At 34.5% G+C, this 17040-nt stretch overlaps 2 protein-coding genes across 2 annotated transcripts; one reads left to right on the top strand and one right to left on the bottom strand.

Moving 5' to 3' along the window:
- On the top strand, positions 1-4097 carry LOC120074731 (coatomer subunit zeta-2-like). Its single transcript, XM_039027951.1, has 6 exons — positions 1-157; positions 1369-1528; positions 1802-1949; positions 2070-2147; positions 3524-3608; positions 3716-4097. Exons 1-6 carry the CDS (start codon positions 155-157, stop codon positions 3773-3775), a joined length of 534 nt encoding a protein of 177 aa, XP_038883879.1. The 5' UTR covers positions 1-154; the 3' UTR covers positions 3776-4097.
- An 870-nt stretch (positions 4098-4967) lies between these two features.
- On the bottom strand, positions 4968-14764 carry LOC120074730. The gene is made up of 10 exons (XM_039027950.1): positions 14315-14764; positions 13676-13719; positions 13375-13492; positions 13173-13296; positions 11494-12140; positions 9793-10063; positions 9121-9376; positions 7277-7438; positions 5805-6254; positions 4968-5570 (listed from the first exon to the last, which is right to left on the bottom strand). The coding sequence occupies exons 1-10, from the start codon at positions 14502-14504 to the stop codon at positions 5280-5282; spliced, it is 2553 nt and encodes an 850-aa protein (XP_038883878.1). The 5' UTR covers positions 14505-14764; the 3' UTR covers positions 4968-5279.
- Between the last annotated feature and the right edge of the window lie 2276 nt (positions 14765-17040).

Below are 17040 nucleotides of genomic sequence, written 5' to 3'. Positions count from 1 at the left end.
GCGTTTGTTAACAGAGATCCAATGGACAGGTCTCGGGGCTTAAAAATTCGTCTCATAAACGCAAAGCTGAAGCCATTTCTCCATCTCTTGAACTCCTTTGCATTTCACACACAAATCTTTCGTTCCTCAACCCGCTCGCTTTCTTCTGCAAACCATGGTAAATTCTCCCCTTCACTTTTCCCGTATTTGAATTCCTTCAGTGATTGGTAATCTTGAACTTCTGCTCTCTGTAGCTGTTCTGTTAACTTGATCTTACGATCTTTACGTTGATTGTCACCGATTCGAACCCCAGTTCTTCCAATGCCGTTATATTTTATCTCCCATGATGCTTGATTTGGGTTTAGATGTTAGCGCAAGTTATTCTTTTGCCTTTTGTCTCGTATCAGTTATACGTGTAGTGAGTACTTTTGAGATTAAGATTATAATTGGACGAGTTAGAGCCTCAGATCGGATCTGTAACCGATCATTTTCCAGGTGAAAAATGGGTACTGTCTAACTAGTTCATGTGCATACGTTCATCTAGGCGCTAATATTTGGTTTTGGAGGTAAAATGATCCAATGTTCAGGATGCTGTTAGAAGGAACGTTGCTAATTTTTGTTTCTCTCTCAGATTATATGTTATTGTTTGTTTACATCTCGGTTTATCGGTGTAAAATTTTGAATTTCATATGAGAAATTGAATAAACTTAGATATAAGCTTGCAAATGTTGTTCTTCTATCAATGAAAGGAGAAGTTCATCTTTAGTTTTGACTTAGCGTGTTGTGTCTGTCTAACCTGGATGTTTTAACTTCATCAAATGAGAGGTGAAAATGGAATCGATACCTTCATTTGGTTGATTTTTTTTTTCTTTTTTATTGCTGATTATTGTACTTTACTTGTGTTGGGTGTTTGTTTAGTTGGAGTTGGACACTTAGACGTTCAATTGAGTATCTCTGGCCGTTCGATTTTGTTACTGGGGTTGCATGTTCATGTTGCTGAATTTAGCAATTTGTGTGGAAATTTTTTAGTGAATAATAGCTTATTTAATTGAAAATGACTTTTTCTCTCTATTTAGGATTATTAATGGTTAAATGAGCTACATTTTTTTAGTTACAAATTTAATAAATTGCATTCGATAATCTGAGCCCGTTCCTTGGCTTGGGTTTTGAATCTTGATGAACGATTAGAATTTTTATTTTAGAGTGGTATCTCACTGTCGTTGGGGCATCCTAGGCCACTTATAACCAAGCCATAATTATTGCATGTTTCCTCGATGATATCATCTATTGGATGCTATAGAATACCATTATGATGCTGATATGAAAACCTCTTGTATCACTACAAAAACTTTGGATTTTCATTTGATCTGTACGTGGCTTTGGATGTAGGACTCTTGTCCTTCAATAAAAAATATTCTCCTGTTGGATTCTGAGGGGAAACGTGTGGCTGTCAAGTATTACTCTGATGAGTGGCCAACAAATAGTGCAAAGGAAACTTTTGAGAAAGCCGTGTTTAGCAAAACTCAAAAGAGCAATGCTCGAAATGAAGGTAGTCCGTTGTTTGTGGCTTTTTGCCTCACTGTTCTATAGATACGCATCACTATTTTAATTGTGTAGTTAGACATACTATTTTCCTATTGGTGATTTTGGTTGTTTCTTTTTTCCCAACATCTTAATGTTAATTTGGAACCCGTTACCTTCTTAGCACCAAGGTAACTTTAATATAGTAAATAAAAGACAAGAAAAAGTATGCACTAAGCAGTTTCTAAAAAGTCCTATACCTGTATATCCTGTTAACTCATTATCGATGGTTTATCTGCAGCGGAGATTGCGATGTTTGAAAACAATATTGTTGTTTACAAGTTTGTGCAAGATCTACATTTTTTTGTCACTGGTGGAGAATATGAGAACGAGCTTATTTTGGCAACAGTTCTTCAGGGATTCTTCGATGCTGTTGGCCTTCTCCTTAGGTCTTAGCTTTAAGTCCTAACAATTGTTTCTGTTTACTGATTATCAACTTCCTTGTGTATATACTGTACATTAGTGCAAAGTTACTGTCACAATTAATGTGTGTTTTGCTTCTTCTTTAGGGGTCACGTGGAAAAGAAGGAAGCACTTGAAAACTTGGATCTTATTTTATTGTGCCTTGATGAAATTGTTGACGGAGGGTATGGTTTAAGCTCATTGTTTATTGATCCTATTGTTCTGTTTAGTTTTCTTGAGGTTTCAAGCATATTTGTCAAAGATGTATTGTGAATAGTCTCTAATCTTGATTTTATTTAAAATTTAGAGATCTGAATACATATGTGAGGAATGATGCATACTTGAAATAATCCGTTATGGAGATACATTACAAGGTTGTTATATTTGGGTGGGATGTCAACATAATTCCTAGTTGTTTAATGTAGTAGCAAATATTAAAAAAATTCGTTGTTGTTTTATAGACCATGGAGGTAAGCCTAGTACTTTATCAAGAGGCACAACATCCCTCCGTGGGTAGGATATTTATTAGTAATGAAATGAAAAACCTCCCTCCATGAATACGATATGTACATAGCAATGAGTTCAAACAATATTAACACTAAAATAAATTTATCTATGCAGCTGTGATCAATTTTTAATTTCCAGAATTTTACAGCATGTTAGTATAGCTGTTCTAACAATTCCCTTTAGTGCGTTATCTTGTCCTTGGCTCCTTCAATAAGATGGGAATTCACAGAAGTGAGATCTATTGCGATGATATGGAAACCAAGTTTCTGTTAGGAAGTCTATCGTTAGTTCTATTCTAGTTCTGTTCAGACATCTCAGTATTTGGAAACATCATTATGATTTCCAACATTTATGCTTTCTACTTGACCAAAATAATCCTCTTCTTCTGCAGCGTCATCCAATGATTAACCCTCGTTCCCTTGCCAAGGAACATGTTTGTTTGAGTATTTTTATGCAGAAGTGGGAAAAAAAATGCCTATGTCAGTAACACAACCAGAGCGTGCTTACATACATCTGAGAATATTTTTAGTGATGATTACAATTTTAGTAACCTCTATTAAAGATAAGAGGTTTGAATGCCTGTCTACCCTTTCTTGGACTCATAAAAGAGTTGAGTATAATTGTCAAAAGTAATAATGATAATGGCTCATTTGAGAACTGACATGATTCTTTCTGAAATTTGAAAGAATGACTACTACAATTTAAATTTATGTCCACTACATGAGCTAGCTAATATTGGATCAAGTGTTTCAGGAGAGCTTCATGCAATGCATGCACTATCATGCTAAGGCGTGAGAGGAGAAAAAACATAGTTTATGTAGATTCCCACTAGAGAGAGGGTCATAAGATATGCCTGAGTATGCCTTCGAAATCCTTCGAAATTTACACTGTGCAACTGCATATGTTTGATGTCTTATTTCATCGAAGTGCAATATCACTAGATAATTTACATGTATCGAACTGCAATTTTTGTAAACTTCTGTTTCTTTTTTCGGTTGCAAATCTTAAGGCATTCAGTTAGCTAGGGCACTAAACTGCTTTTATATTTATGCAGTATTGTTCTTGAGACCGATGGAAATGTTATTGCTGGGAAAGTTGCAACTCAAAGTATAGATTCTTCAGCTCCTTTGTCTGAGCAGGTATTATTACCTTCTTTCCTGTGGGTTGTTCTCAAAAGGAAAATTTGAACGTTGAGAATTGAAATGCTAAGGTAAATGGATCATAGACTAACTCATCTTATCCACAGACAATAAGTCAAGCACTGGCCACTGCACGTGAACATCTGACGAGATCCCTTCTTACATGATGCATACAAAATGCTAATGGGAAGGAGCAGGGAGAAATTATCTTCATGGCAGTACCATTCGGTTTGGCTAGTGATCCTATACGACACATAAACTGGTTCATTCATTTCACCTTGGAGTTACATTTTCTATTTTCATGGACAATCCCCCGCAATTGACCCATTTGAAGTTCCTGCTTTTAGTTGAACGAGGAACTTTGTCTTTTTACTTTTTTTTTCCCCTCGAGGTAGTGCTTATTGAATTGTTTTGTGTCAGATCAAGTTGGATGTTAGTGGAATATTATACACTAATTAATTTAAACAGGTGCATGCATTACCCCCTGAAGCTTCTCTGAGATGTTCTTTCGTGATTTTTCCACCATTTATTTTAGTTGAAGGAGTAGAATGAAGGTTTGAACTTTGTCGTATGTCTTTAAGATACATTTGAAAATAATTTTGAAATGATAAATAATTTGTCATATACGAACGAACAATAGTGTATCATGGATTACACTCGTCTCTTTAATCTTTACAGCTCACTCCAACACAATAGAGAAAAAACTCATGTAAATGAAGATCTGTCAAAAGGAAAACTTAGTGGTGGTTTAGAATGAATAATAAAAACAAAAAGCATCTAATTGAGGAATCCTTGATTCTAACATTTTTAAGTACATGAAGTTTAGCATCTTTTCTTTTCGTAAATCTTTCAATGCAACTTAGTATCACTCACGTTGAAGAAAGAAAGACACTGCAAAAGAATCTTTCAATGCAACTTAGTATCACTCACGTTGAAGAAAGAAAGACACTGCAAAAGCATGTTTTAGAATGACTTTAAACTTGACCAAAGTGATTGATTATTATCACTTCTACACCTTTAGGCAACTTATTTGAAAACCCTAAATTGGGGCGTTCAACACGTTAGAACGAGTCATTTATACCCAGAAAGTATCTGACGTCGAAATCTTAAATTTCATTAAAGGAAGTAAAAGGCAGACTGCAGATAATAGCAACAAGAGTTACGTTTTCAATTCTGGCTTAAACGATACGCCAGGGCTAACAATTTTACTGCAAAAAGATCAAATTAAATTAAAAACACTAAAAACGTTGTAAGAATTCAATACAAAGATAAAACTGTACTTATTTCAACGAAGAGGGTTGTCAACTATCATGATGAAGAATAAACATAATGGTATCAGTAGAAAAAGCCAAATAAGCCTTTGCCAATACTAAACCCTTGTAAAAGCTTTAAATTGATGTGAAACTAGGTAAAAACTGTAGAAAAACAATGCTTCTTCATACCATAACTACTAGAGAGAGAAAGGGACTGAAAAGAGTGTAGTTCACTAATCCAAATTAGCAGACCTCGTTAAACATAACCAGACAATGATATTGTGTAGAATACAACCTCGTGGCAACAGGGGAGTGGCCAGTCGATCTCTTCGGACCAATTAATAATATTTCATTAATAAATTAATGCCAGATCATAAAGGCACCTCTGATTGGCCACTACTATGACACACTCAGCCTATTAGTAGCTGTTTTGCCAAATCTGTTGCGACTGCTTGGGCTGTTGACCTTGAGACCCTCCCAGAGATGCGTCCCTGAGAGTTTGCTGTTGGCCATCCAGTGATATACCCGCCTGGGAATGATAAAAGTTTGGGTATCCCAGAGCCCCATATTGTTGCGAAGGCTGTTGTGCTTGTCGGAATCCACTAGATTGTTGATTCTGCCCTTGGAGGCCGTAATATGCACTAGCAGGAACGGCAGACATTGTTCGGGAACCAGGCCCATGAATCCACATCGCTGGGTTTTCATTCTGCTATAGATTGTTCAAAAATAAAACCAAAAGTTACTTAACTTACTGCTATGAAGTATCATTATACTATCATCTAGGCACTTTCACATGGAAAAGAAAGAAAAAAAAAAACCATATCCATTTCACAGCCTCGGGAAAAATAAGTGTCCCAAAATTGTATTCTCCTATCATTTTCATTATTTAACTGTGTTATCTTTTATCAGTTTCTCCTTGAACCCACGAGTATCAAAAAGTTACCTGCTGGAGGGACAGCAAATGATTACTCTCTTTGTACTGTGAACTTATAGCATCTTCATAGCCGATGGATGATCCTGCGGGTGCTGTGGGAGGATTCAGCGGGAAGTTTCCTCCAGGAATGCTAGTTGAACTTCCAAATCCGTAACCAGAAGCAATTGCAGCAGACTGAGGCAAACTGCTAACAGAAATGCTATTTTTGTACTGTGGAAGTACAGCTGCCAAAGCTTGATGGTATGTGCTGTTACCTGCAAATGCCTGTTGGAAACCAGATGGCATATATGTATAGCTCTGTGGCAAGAAAGGGTAGCCAATCATATTCGCAAAATGACCCAGAGGAAGTGTGGGCTGAGAATAAGGATGAACAGCAAGGTGTTGTGGAACAGCAGGTCCTGCTGCAACATTAGACTGTGGAGTAGGCTGAGAAGTAGTAATGCTATTTGTTCTTAGAACCTGAAAATGTAACACAATGGGTTATCAGAAGGCCCTTCTGCTTTATGCCCTTCTAGTTTGGTCAGAGAGAGAGAGAGAGAGAGAGAGAACGAGGGAGGGAGGGGCAAGATTGAACTGACAGAAATCTCTTGTAACTGTATTTCCCAAAATAAGATTAACAACAAACATATTGCACAATTCCATACAGTAAATTAATAGTTCCCACAAATTCCCGCATCTCATAGAACTTGGCATATCTCAGAAAGCTCACTAGTTCCAATTTAACATTATGCGAGCTTACAAATAAGTTACCATTTGGTACTACTGAAACTAGTGTGATAGTCTCCAACCCACACAACCACTAGTTTGGGTCCATGAGTCTTTAAGCCATCATTACTGATCCTAGGTGGATCAGATATCATTAATTGTCTCGTATAGAAACTATGAAGCAACACAATTCTGTAAGAGAGCCACGTAATCATACACTTTCAACTTGGGATTCTTTCTCATACAGTCGCTTGACTACTAAGAATAACCAACTATCAAGTATGAAGCAAGCAATTGGGTAGGGAATTAAAAAGCCAAGTGGTGACAAAATGTAATCAGCCCCAAGTATCACAAAACACGTCATCAAATATTATTAAACGAGAATGGAGTAATCAATTCAAGATTATATTTCATTTTTAATCACTATCTTCACAAACAGAAGCAATATGCATTTGTATTGATGGATATTATACATTTACCCGCTTTTGGTTTTGGAATCTTATTATTTTTATGTATGGATATTATGGCTTTATCTCTCTTTCGGTTCTTCATTTGTAATATCCTGGGTTTTCTCTTCCTTTTTTCTTTGGCTTCATTCTATCTATCTTTGATCTCTCTTGTATCTCTTTGGATATTTCATTCATCAATGAAACGTTTCTTATCCCCAAAAAAAAGTATTTGTATCTACGAAATCATGCAACTGATATCCACACTCTAACTAATCATGTAACAGATATAATGAACTGAGTGAATGAATAGATTAAAATAGAACGCACCTCCGGCATGGACATGGACGGGCCAGTGATGGAAGATGCAACATTGCTGTATTTTGGCACTGATTGTGTGTCAGGGAAAGGTGAATATGGAGGATCCTCCCTCACTGTCTGGGATGTGGAAGCTAACAACATATTGTTGGATAAAGTATTTGTGTAAGCTAGCTGCAAAAAGGCGGAAAACATTAATTAGGGATGAGAAGTCATCCTACCGAACAGACACTTAAAGACATGAACAAAGACAGAAATAAAAGCAAAGAGGTTGTATATGTTTGATCAGTGCCCATTACATGACACTATTTAAATACAATTAAAAGAAATGAAGATATTTCTCAGTCAGAATTTTAGTCTAGGATACCAAAACTCTAATAGAATATTACAACATTATAACGACCAGAAACATTAAAAAAGAAAAGCAATGACGGGTGATAGTGTGCTGTCCAGTAACTTCGACAAAATATATTGGTTCCATCTCATGACAGCCATTGTTTTAAAGTTCAATCCTCCCCCAGACACAGTAGACATTGTGACTGACCAAATAAGTATTGGAGAAGTACTGCTGTGACACCATTTTATGGGGAAACTAGCTTTTAGTCCAAGAGATTTTTAAAATAGGTCTGCTTGATCCCCAAGGTTTCACTTTAACCAATCCAGACCCCCAGTTTTGGAAAATAGAGTTAAAAGATTCCTATTTCCATTTGCTCCATAATTATGCATTTTGTTTATTATTTTAAATACTAACATAGAATTAAAATAAAATAAAAGTAAAAATAAAAACCCTCTCATCTTCCTCTCCCCTTCTCCAATTGTCTCGATGTAGCTCCACCACCTTCCTCCGCCTCATTGTAACTGCTGGCACCATTGCATCCACATGACTCCACTATGATTAGGGGGGCGAAATCCTGAGTTGTGAAGAGGGTGTGGGTTTGTTGCTCGTGAGGTCGAGGAGGGAGGATGAAAATCTAGAGAAAGGAAGAAGTGTTGGAGGGCGAGGGCGAGGATGAGGACAAGGGAACATTCAGGGGGGGTAAATGGTGCCCAAGAAACGGTGTGTAGAGTGAGGGAAGTCATAGAAGAAAAAACATCTCAACATAGTCCACATAATGTCAAAGAAGCTCAAGGGGAGTTTTGTCTCATATGTTGTGGGTCAGACTTCATAGGATGTTTACACAAGAGTTATATGTTGTGGGCTCTGCCATAACGATATTCATCAGATCAAAAATGAACTCAGAATGTCCAATTGCCCCACTCTTCCAGGGACGCAATCCCAATTTTCAATTTCAAAATGCTCTGTGTTTCTACTCTCTTTTTTCTATTAGTTTAATGGTTGTTTGGTGTTTTGAAAGCATGAAGTTGTTGACAAGATTGGGACCTTTTAAACTCATACTTTCCAGAACTAAGGGACAAAATTGGCCAAATTAATACCTTATGGACCAAACATACACATTCCTAAAAACTTGGAGACTAAAAGTGTATTTTCCAATTTCTATTTTAGTAAAAATATCTAAAGAGCTACTATACATGTGATTTATCAATTAACCAATACACATCACCAAATTCTCCATTTTAACAACACCTAAATTGAAGGTTCACAACATCGAAGCACACAACCACTTCACCATTTAGAGGTCCCTATGATGACCCTTCTAAGAAACCAGTTTCTTTCATGTTTTACAATGAGAGCTGGTAAGATATGTGTGTGTATAAACCTTAAAAACAGCTCTACAAACAAAAACAAAAAACTGTTCTGCTCATTTATCCAAACAAGCTGCTACATTTCTATAAGCAAATTTCAACCATGAAACTATGTCGTGCATATCCAAAGAAAATTAAATGTTCTACATTACCATTGCTCTCTCCAGGTTCTGCATTTCTGAACTATTCTGTATAAATGGAATTTCTGATTGTTGGTTGCTCTCATAACTAAATCCAGGAGAAGAGGATGGAAATGCATATAGATTAGCCTGAGCATTTTCAGAGCTCTCCTGCTTCACCTCTGCTTGCGTAGTGGGTGTTTCGTAATATGCACCACCACTAGCACTGGATCTGTGAATTAGGTTCCCATCTGAATTAGTACCATCATCCTCGTAATACTCTGAATTTCTGCAAGAAATAAGCTAATAAAATTATTACCAATAAAATAAGCTATGAGACTATAACCATTTCATTTAAGCAGAAAGATCATTTAAAAAAATGTTCAATTGGTTTGGATGTTTTCCAAATATTTTGGTTTAAAGCAGAATACACTTGAACCAAGTAAGTAGTTTCTTCAACACTTAAATAATGTTACATTGTCTTTCAAATGAAAATACCACATACTAAACAAACTCTCTACATGAAATTCATTAGAATGTGCAAAAATAATCATATACGAATTCAATTGATGATCTTTGTTTTTTTCCCCGAGAAAATGACACGTTTCCATATTTACATCATGTTGTTGACATATCCCAATTCCTGTGTCCATTTTCTTTTTTTTTTTTGACAATAAGAAATAATAGCCTCTGTGAAGAAGATACCTAGCCTCAGAGTGACCAACTGAAGAGACATCTGCTGGTGCAGAAGGCTCCTCTACATTACTATTTGGAAATGCCCCCGAACCAGAAAAGGAAGCATTGGTCCCAGATCCGAAACTTCCAAAGCTCAAATGAAAGCAATCTGGGGTGTGAAGCTGGAGGTGATGTGGAATTACTACAGAAGGATTATCCTCTTCAGGTGGTGAATCCTGATCTTCCTTCTGTACGCTTAATTGCTGAAAATTTGCAGACATTGACGAAACACCATCTTCACCTGGGAAAAATAAGTATAGAAAATTATACGTTGATATAATTTGTGAAAAAGCTGGACTGTAACTGGCTTTCATTATTAGAAAAGAGAAGAAAAAACAAGAACTGAGAAGTATCGAGGAAAAAACTAGAACCTTTGACATCACAAATTAAACGGAAGAGTAATTTACAAAATCCAAAAGATGAAAACTATCATAATTTACATAAAAATTTTGTAGACACGGTATCTCTCAAGTTTTATCATATAAGAGTTTCAAGGGCAGATATTATGGAGTCAGAAGTCAAATTTATTTCTTTCAATAAAGAACGCTTCACTCAAGTACAAAAAATATTTTAGGATAAGGCTATTTCAACCCAAAAGAAAGATGAAAATATAAATAAATGGGAGTAAACTATATACTCAAAACCAAATAAAGTCCCATCTACACAGCCAAATATTTTAAATACCTTCAACCTAAAAGCGTACAAAGATAATATCTATGACCCCATTCCACAAGCAATGAGTTTCTTTATATTCCCATAAAACATTTCAAGTTTCAACATAACTAATATTTCCAACATAAAGACAAAAAAATTGCAGTATACTACATACTCAAAACCGAATAATATCCCATCAATAGAACCAATCAACCAAATATTCAAATACCTTCAACCTAAACGTTTGCAAACAAAGATAATATCTATGATCACTTTCCACAAGCAATTCATTTCTTCAAATTCCCATAAAACATCTGAAGTTTCAACATATCTGAAATTTTCCAACATAAATCCAAATAAACTTTTGTCCACTAGAAAAATAAAAGATAAATTACAACAAGGACAGGACAGAACTCAAAGAACCTTCCAGCATACAGCAAACCAAACTCTTGAGAAGCTTTCACCATATGAATTGCTACACCTCAATCAAGGTAACATCTGCTTTATTGCATAGTGGCTCATGAAGTCCAAAAATAAAATAGCATTCACTTTTGTTTAACTTTGTCTTTTAAGCGGCAAAGAAAGACATCTATCTTGAAAAAATGAGGTTTATGAAAAACTACACAGGTAGAACTCGAGGAATCTCAACAACAATTAGAATAAGGTACAACACAGGAAGAACAAAAAGAAAAATTAACAAGAAACTACCTAATAATGGCTTCTTAATCAGAAAAAGAATTCTTTTATAAGAATCAGACAGAAATTTGACAACCTTCTTTCACAAAAATGGAATTTAAAGTTAAGAACAGTTTTAAAATAAAGGGAAAGAAAGTTCTAATCGATAAACCACCCACTGTAACATCTGCCGAGATTTAATTTTAACCATTTTAAAGAACAAAATCAAAGAATATCAATAAATCATCATCATATTAAACCCAAGGACTTCAAAACTGATTTAAATGGAGACAATTTGAATGTAAACCAAAAAAACTATAAGACCAGTAGCATAATAACTACCTTCATTGTGTTCAATAGCTTGCCTGTGAGGCAAATAGGAGCTCATGTCGTCATATAAGTTACTATCTGACACAGAGGTACCCCCAGAGTTATCCTCTGGAATATTGCTACCCAATATAGAAGTATGTGCAGCATGGTTTACATCAATACTGTCGATGGAACCACTTTCAACAACCTGAACCTTGTCTTGATGTATATGCTGATTAGGACTATCCAATGATAAGTCGGCTGGACTTGAATGCAACTCCAAGACTGCAGGCGACTCTACCGTACTAGAGATACCAACAACTTGAGGAGGTTCGATTGAGGGCCATTCATCATTGAGAGATGCCTGCTGATTCATAATACCTGGTCCAGAGTGAGCTTCTGAAACTGTGGAAGCCCGATGTTGTGCTGAATGAAAATTCGGGAGTGATGGTGTAGACTGGAATGGAACACTGTTATGAGAACTTGCACTTTGAAGGGAAGTGTTTTGCACGGAGGAACTCTTGCCCTGAGGCTTTCCCATCTTAACAATGTCAGCCATTGATACTTGGCCCTGAGCACCCAACCAGGCAGATTGGAAGCCAAAAGAGGACTGTGAGGATGAGATTGCTCCATCTCCTGCACCTAATCCTGATAATTTATTTTCTGTAGCCACATTGTTGCTGCAATAGTGATTATGGGCCGTGAGACTAGTTTCAGTTCATCTAAAATATTCTTAAAACAAAATAATCCAACAGTACACAAAAGTTTCAACAAAGGTCAATAGGTCTTGTATAGTTTTAACATTAACGAGAAGCATAGATACATAGACCCCTCATCTTTGGAGTTCTCATCTTTCTAGAAATTTCACATCAAAGATAGGTTTCACAAGCCTGGAATTATGTAATTTGAATTTATTTGGCTATTAAAATAATGAGCTCGTAGCTTGCCTAGGAAAACTTACCAATAGAAAGCTCCACTATTTAATCCCAAGTTACACAAGCCTAACTCATGATAAAAAAACCTCCGAAAGATGTTTTAAAATGTTCAAAACATGCTCCATGAAGTCCTTTCAGCAGGGGTCAGAAAGAAACAAAAACTCCCTAATAAAGAAACCTCCACAAAATTATCTAAACCTCATGACGAGTGATGGATACAAGTCAGCAATGTAACAGCATTTTTCAAGACCATTTAAAACGATCCAAAAGACAGAAACTTTAATAATTAAGCACACAAGTATTCAACCTAAAAACCCCCAGTTATTACCCTTTTATGAACGCTACAGCTCTGAAATCTACATTTAGTCATATCAAAAAGGACAGGAAATGCTTTCCAGCTATTTCAAGACAAATTTCATATCTCATGAGTTGCCAATAGCCTTCAAGCATACCACAATGTAATATTTTTTCCTTTATTTGTAATATACAATTAAGATACAAAATACAATCTTTTTTCTACTAGTCTAAATTAAACATCGCATATGAAAAAACTGAATAGTGATGAAATACAAGAATCAAGGAGAGTAAAAAAATCCAACAAAGAGAAACTTCACATGGCTCAACTAATTGGAAAATAATAATTTACTTATTTTAAACATAACTAGCAAAGAGCTCATCAATCCAATATCAATAAATAAAGTTCAATAATAGTAATGGATTGCACAGTAGTCATTAATTCACCATTGACAAGTACAATGCAATCTTATAACATTTAACCTGTGAGATGGAAATTGGTAGAATGAGTGATTTCCCGATTGACCAGATGCAGAAGATGAACCAGCGTGATCACTAGCTCCATTTTCTTTTTTGTACACAGGTTTACTGTGAAACAGACCAGTTTCTAAAAAATACAAAAAGTAAGTCGACATTGTGTGAAATCATATGAAATTTACAAAACTCCATAGCATCATTAACATACCACTAGAACCAAACTGATTCAAGCTACTGCGTCCGGCATAACGATCTGTACCACCTTTACTCGTACGACTGGAAGGGATATTAGGACCACGAGATCGGGGATCAATCGGATCCTTATTCTGAAAAAGCAAGAGAAAGAGAAAATGGTAATCAACAGTGAGAACACAAATCAAGATCAATTATATGTTGTGCGAGACAGGTTAGCTACTAGAGCCAGATAACTAAACCAGCAAAATTGCAACATCTGGATGACATAATAAAAACTTTTAGAACAAATATCCGCATTCCTCTCACATACGCACCTCTTTTTTCTTTTCTCGTTTGCTCTTCACCTCATGAAAAGGGTCTACACAACGATAGAATAAAATTAATATAATCTTCACACCTTTAGAATCGCACAGAGTAAGACTAATAGAACGCACAGCCAAAAATTTCCTAGCAGGTAAAACTCATGAAAGAACATGAACTTCATATTCCAAAGGGCATAAATGACTCGTGGGGTAATATTAGCACGAACAGAAGTTAGCAAGATTCATCAGAAACTTCAAACTTGGACCATCAAACACGATGAATAAAAGAAAAATCTTCCTTTGCTAGACGACGTACGACCAAAACGTGAATCGTGTGCCAGGAATGACAACGGTGCTAAAACAGAACTACTTAGCAACCCACGTATTCTTTCTGGTCTCACTTCACCAACGATGACAGTGAAAATAAAACCTTCAACTTTAAAATATAAACAAAAACGCCGCAAGGATCGATGACAACGGTTAGGCGACTAGCATGTCATTAAACGAGAGACCTAAATAATAAAGTACGAACTTTGATTTCACGACCCAGGGTTCTTGCAGGCAAAAACCCAGCGGCTAAAACACAAGGACGATTAACCTTTCGGACGCAAGAAAACAGAGAACCATGGACATGAAATTAGAAAAAGAGACCTTGTGTGAGAAGACGATTAACGGCTTCATCAGGATCCATATTACATTCTCTTAGGGTAGCATAGATCTCCTGGTCGGTACAGTTATTTACAATCTCTTTTAAGCTTTGGACCAACTTCCGCCACTCAGCCGGAATTCCAGACGTTCCATTGGTGGTTTTGCCTCCTCCTCCTCCTCCTTTGGCACCCATACTGTTTCACTATGTTTGGATACCTCTCTCCCTCGCCGGCCGGAGGTTCAGATCTGAGAAACCTTTCAAAAGGGCTGGCTTTTAGTCCGTCTCCCGCTAGGGTTCCGCCGTGTCAACAAGAAGATATGTTTTTCGAAGCACTGTATACGACTCTCTTTCTCTCTCTCTCTCTCGACTTTCGTTCTGCTTTTTGTTACGCATCGAAAACCCTTTCCCTCTCTCTAATCTCTCTCCTTTTTTTCTCTCTCCGTCTTCCCCAATTTTTATTTTTCATTTCTTTTTTTGTTTTTGGGAAAATAAATCAATAACAACAATATTATTGATAATGTTAAAATACTATTTTCTCATGTCATATAATATATTTTGTTTAATTTCAGTCGGCTTGAATTCATAATTGTTGTTATTACCATTTAAGAAAATATATATATATATATATATATGAATATATTTTCCAAAATTTGTCTTGGAAATATTGATTCATTATAATTTTAAAATATGTATATATAATAAATACTAATGTTACAATAAATAAAATCTAATTTTTAAATTTAAAAAATAAAGAATTAAATATATTTATTTACCGCATCACGTACCATAAAAAAAACCTATAAGTTTGTCGTGTTGTGAAACAAATTGTCAAATTAGGAATGCATGATTTAATGGTATAAGATAAAAGGAGTGGGTTAGAGGGTTTACGCATCCTCGTCCTTACTTACATTTCGTTTTATTGATATTGGGTTTCCTATGGAAAAAAAATCTCATTTTTTCTTAATATCAATTACTTATCAAAATATTCATAATCTAGACTCAATGTTCAATTTTAAAACATGTGATATTGATCATTAAACAATAGAATATGAAAGTTAGATATAATAACAATGACTTCAACATTAATAATACTAATGTTACCTTTAAATGAAATCTAAATTTTCAAATTTAAAAAATAAAGAATTAAATGTGTTCATTTATCACACCACGTACTTGTCAAATTACAAAAACGTAATTTGATGGTAAAAAGATAAAGATGGAGCGGGGTGATATGATTTTTCCATCTACTTCCATTTCATTTCAGATTTTCAACGAAAAAAAATCTCTTTTTTTTTAATATCATTTTATTGTCAAATTATTCATAGTCTAAATTTAATATTCAGTTCAAACATATTTGTTATATTGATCACTAAACAAAGAAATATGAAAGTTAAATATAATAATAACGACTTCAGCATTAATAATACTAATGTCACCATTAAATAAAATCCAACTTTTCAAATTTGAAAAATAAATAAATAAATATGTTTATTCATCACACCACACATCATAAAAAGTAATTATAAGTTTGTTGTGCTATTAAACAAATTGTCAAATTACAAAAACGTAATTTGATGGTATGAGGATAGAGATGGGACAGGTTAAGATGGTTTCCCCATCCCATTCTTGCTTACATTTTCATTTGGATGATATTGGATTTCCCACGGGAAAAAAAATCTATTTTATTTATAAAAAAAAAATATTGAGTTCTTATCAAATTATTCACAATCTAAATTTAATGTTCAATTTAAACATATTTGTTATATTAATCATTAAACAATAAAATATAACAATAACGAGTTCGACATTAATAATACTAATGCTACCTTTAAATAAAATCTAATTTTTCAAATTTAAAAAATAAAGAATTAAATGTACTTATTTATCATACCAAATACCATAAAATGTAATTATATGTTTGTTGTGCTATGAAATAAATTGTCAAAATGTAAGATGTAATTTGATGGCATTAGGATAGAGATGAAGCAAGGTGGGATGGTTTTTCATCCTCAACCTCACTTTTTTCTTCCATTTTTTTTATTTTTGATTTTTTTTTTATTTTTTTGATATTGTATTTTCCATGAAATTAATCTCATTTTTTTAAAAAATATCAATTACCTATCAAATTATTTCAAATCTAAATTAAGTGTAAACATAATTGGTATATTGATCATTAAACAGTAAAATATGAAATGCAAGTATAATAATTATATAATAATAATTACTTCAACATTAATAAAACTAATGTTGCATTTAAATATAATCTAATTGTTTATATTTAAAAATAAAGAATTAAATGTATCTAATCATCACACCACATACCATAAAAAGTAATTATACATATGTTTGTCTCGCAATGAAGCAAATTACCAAATTAAAAAGCATAATTTGATAGTATAAGGACAAAAATGGAGCGGGTTGAGATGGATCCTTATCCTTGCTTTTTTTTTTTTTTTTTGTTCATTTCGTTAAGATTGTATTTTCCAAGAAAAAATGATTAAATAAGAAAGTTAAATATAATGATTATATAATAGTGACGACTTCAACATTAATAATACTAATGTTATTTTTAAATAAAATAAAAATTTTCACATTTGAAAAATAGAGAATTAAATGTATCAATTTGTCACACCACATACTATAAAAAGTAACTATACATTTGTCGTGCTATAAAACAAATTGTCAAATTAAGAAGCGTGATTTGATGGTACGAGGATAAAGATGGAGT

This window comes from Benincasa hispida, chromosome 3, assembly GCF_009727055.1.
Source record: "Benincasa hispida cultivar B227 chromosome 3, ASM972705v1, whole genome shotgun sequence".
Lineage (NCBI taxonomy): Eukaryota > Viridiplantae > Streptophyta > Magnoliopsida > Cucurbitales > Cucurbitaceae > Benincasa > Benincasa hispida.
The sequence above is the reverse complement of the archived record's forward strand: the minus strand, read 5'-3'. Positions and strand labels throughout refer to the sequence as shown.

Coding starts and splice junctions, on each gene's coding strand:
- LOC120074731 (XM_039027951.1), top strand. Junction 1,529..1,801: donor GAGCAATGCTCGAAATGAAG/GTAGTCCGTTGT, acceptor GTTTATCTGCAG/CGGAGATTGCGATGTTTGAA. Junction 2,148..3,523: donor GATGAAATTGTTGACGGAGG/GTATGGTTTAAG, acceptor ATATTTATGCAG/TATTGTTCTTGAGACCGATG.
- LOC120074730 (XM_039027950.1), bottom strand. CDS start 14,504: ATGGGTGCCAAAGGAGGAGGAGGAGGAGGCAAAACCACCAATGGAACG. Junction 13,720..14,314: donor TAATCGTCTTCTCACACAAG/GTCTCTTTTTCT, acceptor ATCGTTGTGTAG/ACCCTTTTCATGAGGTGAAG. Junction 7,439..9,120: donor AGAACCTGGAGAGAGCAATG/GTAATGTAGAAC, acceptor GCCTTTTTGCAG/CTAGCTTACACAAATACTTT.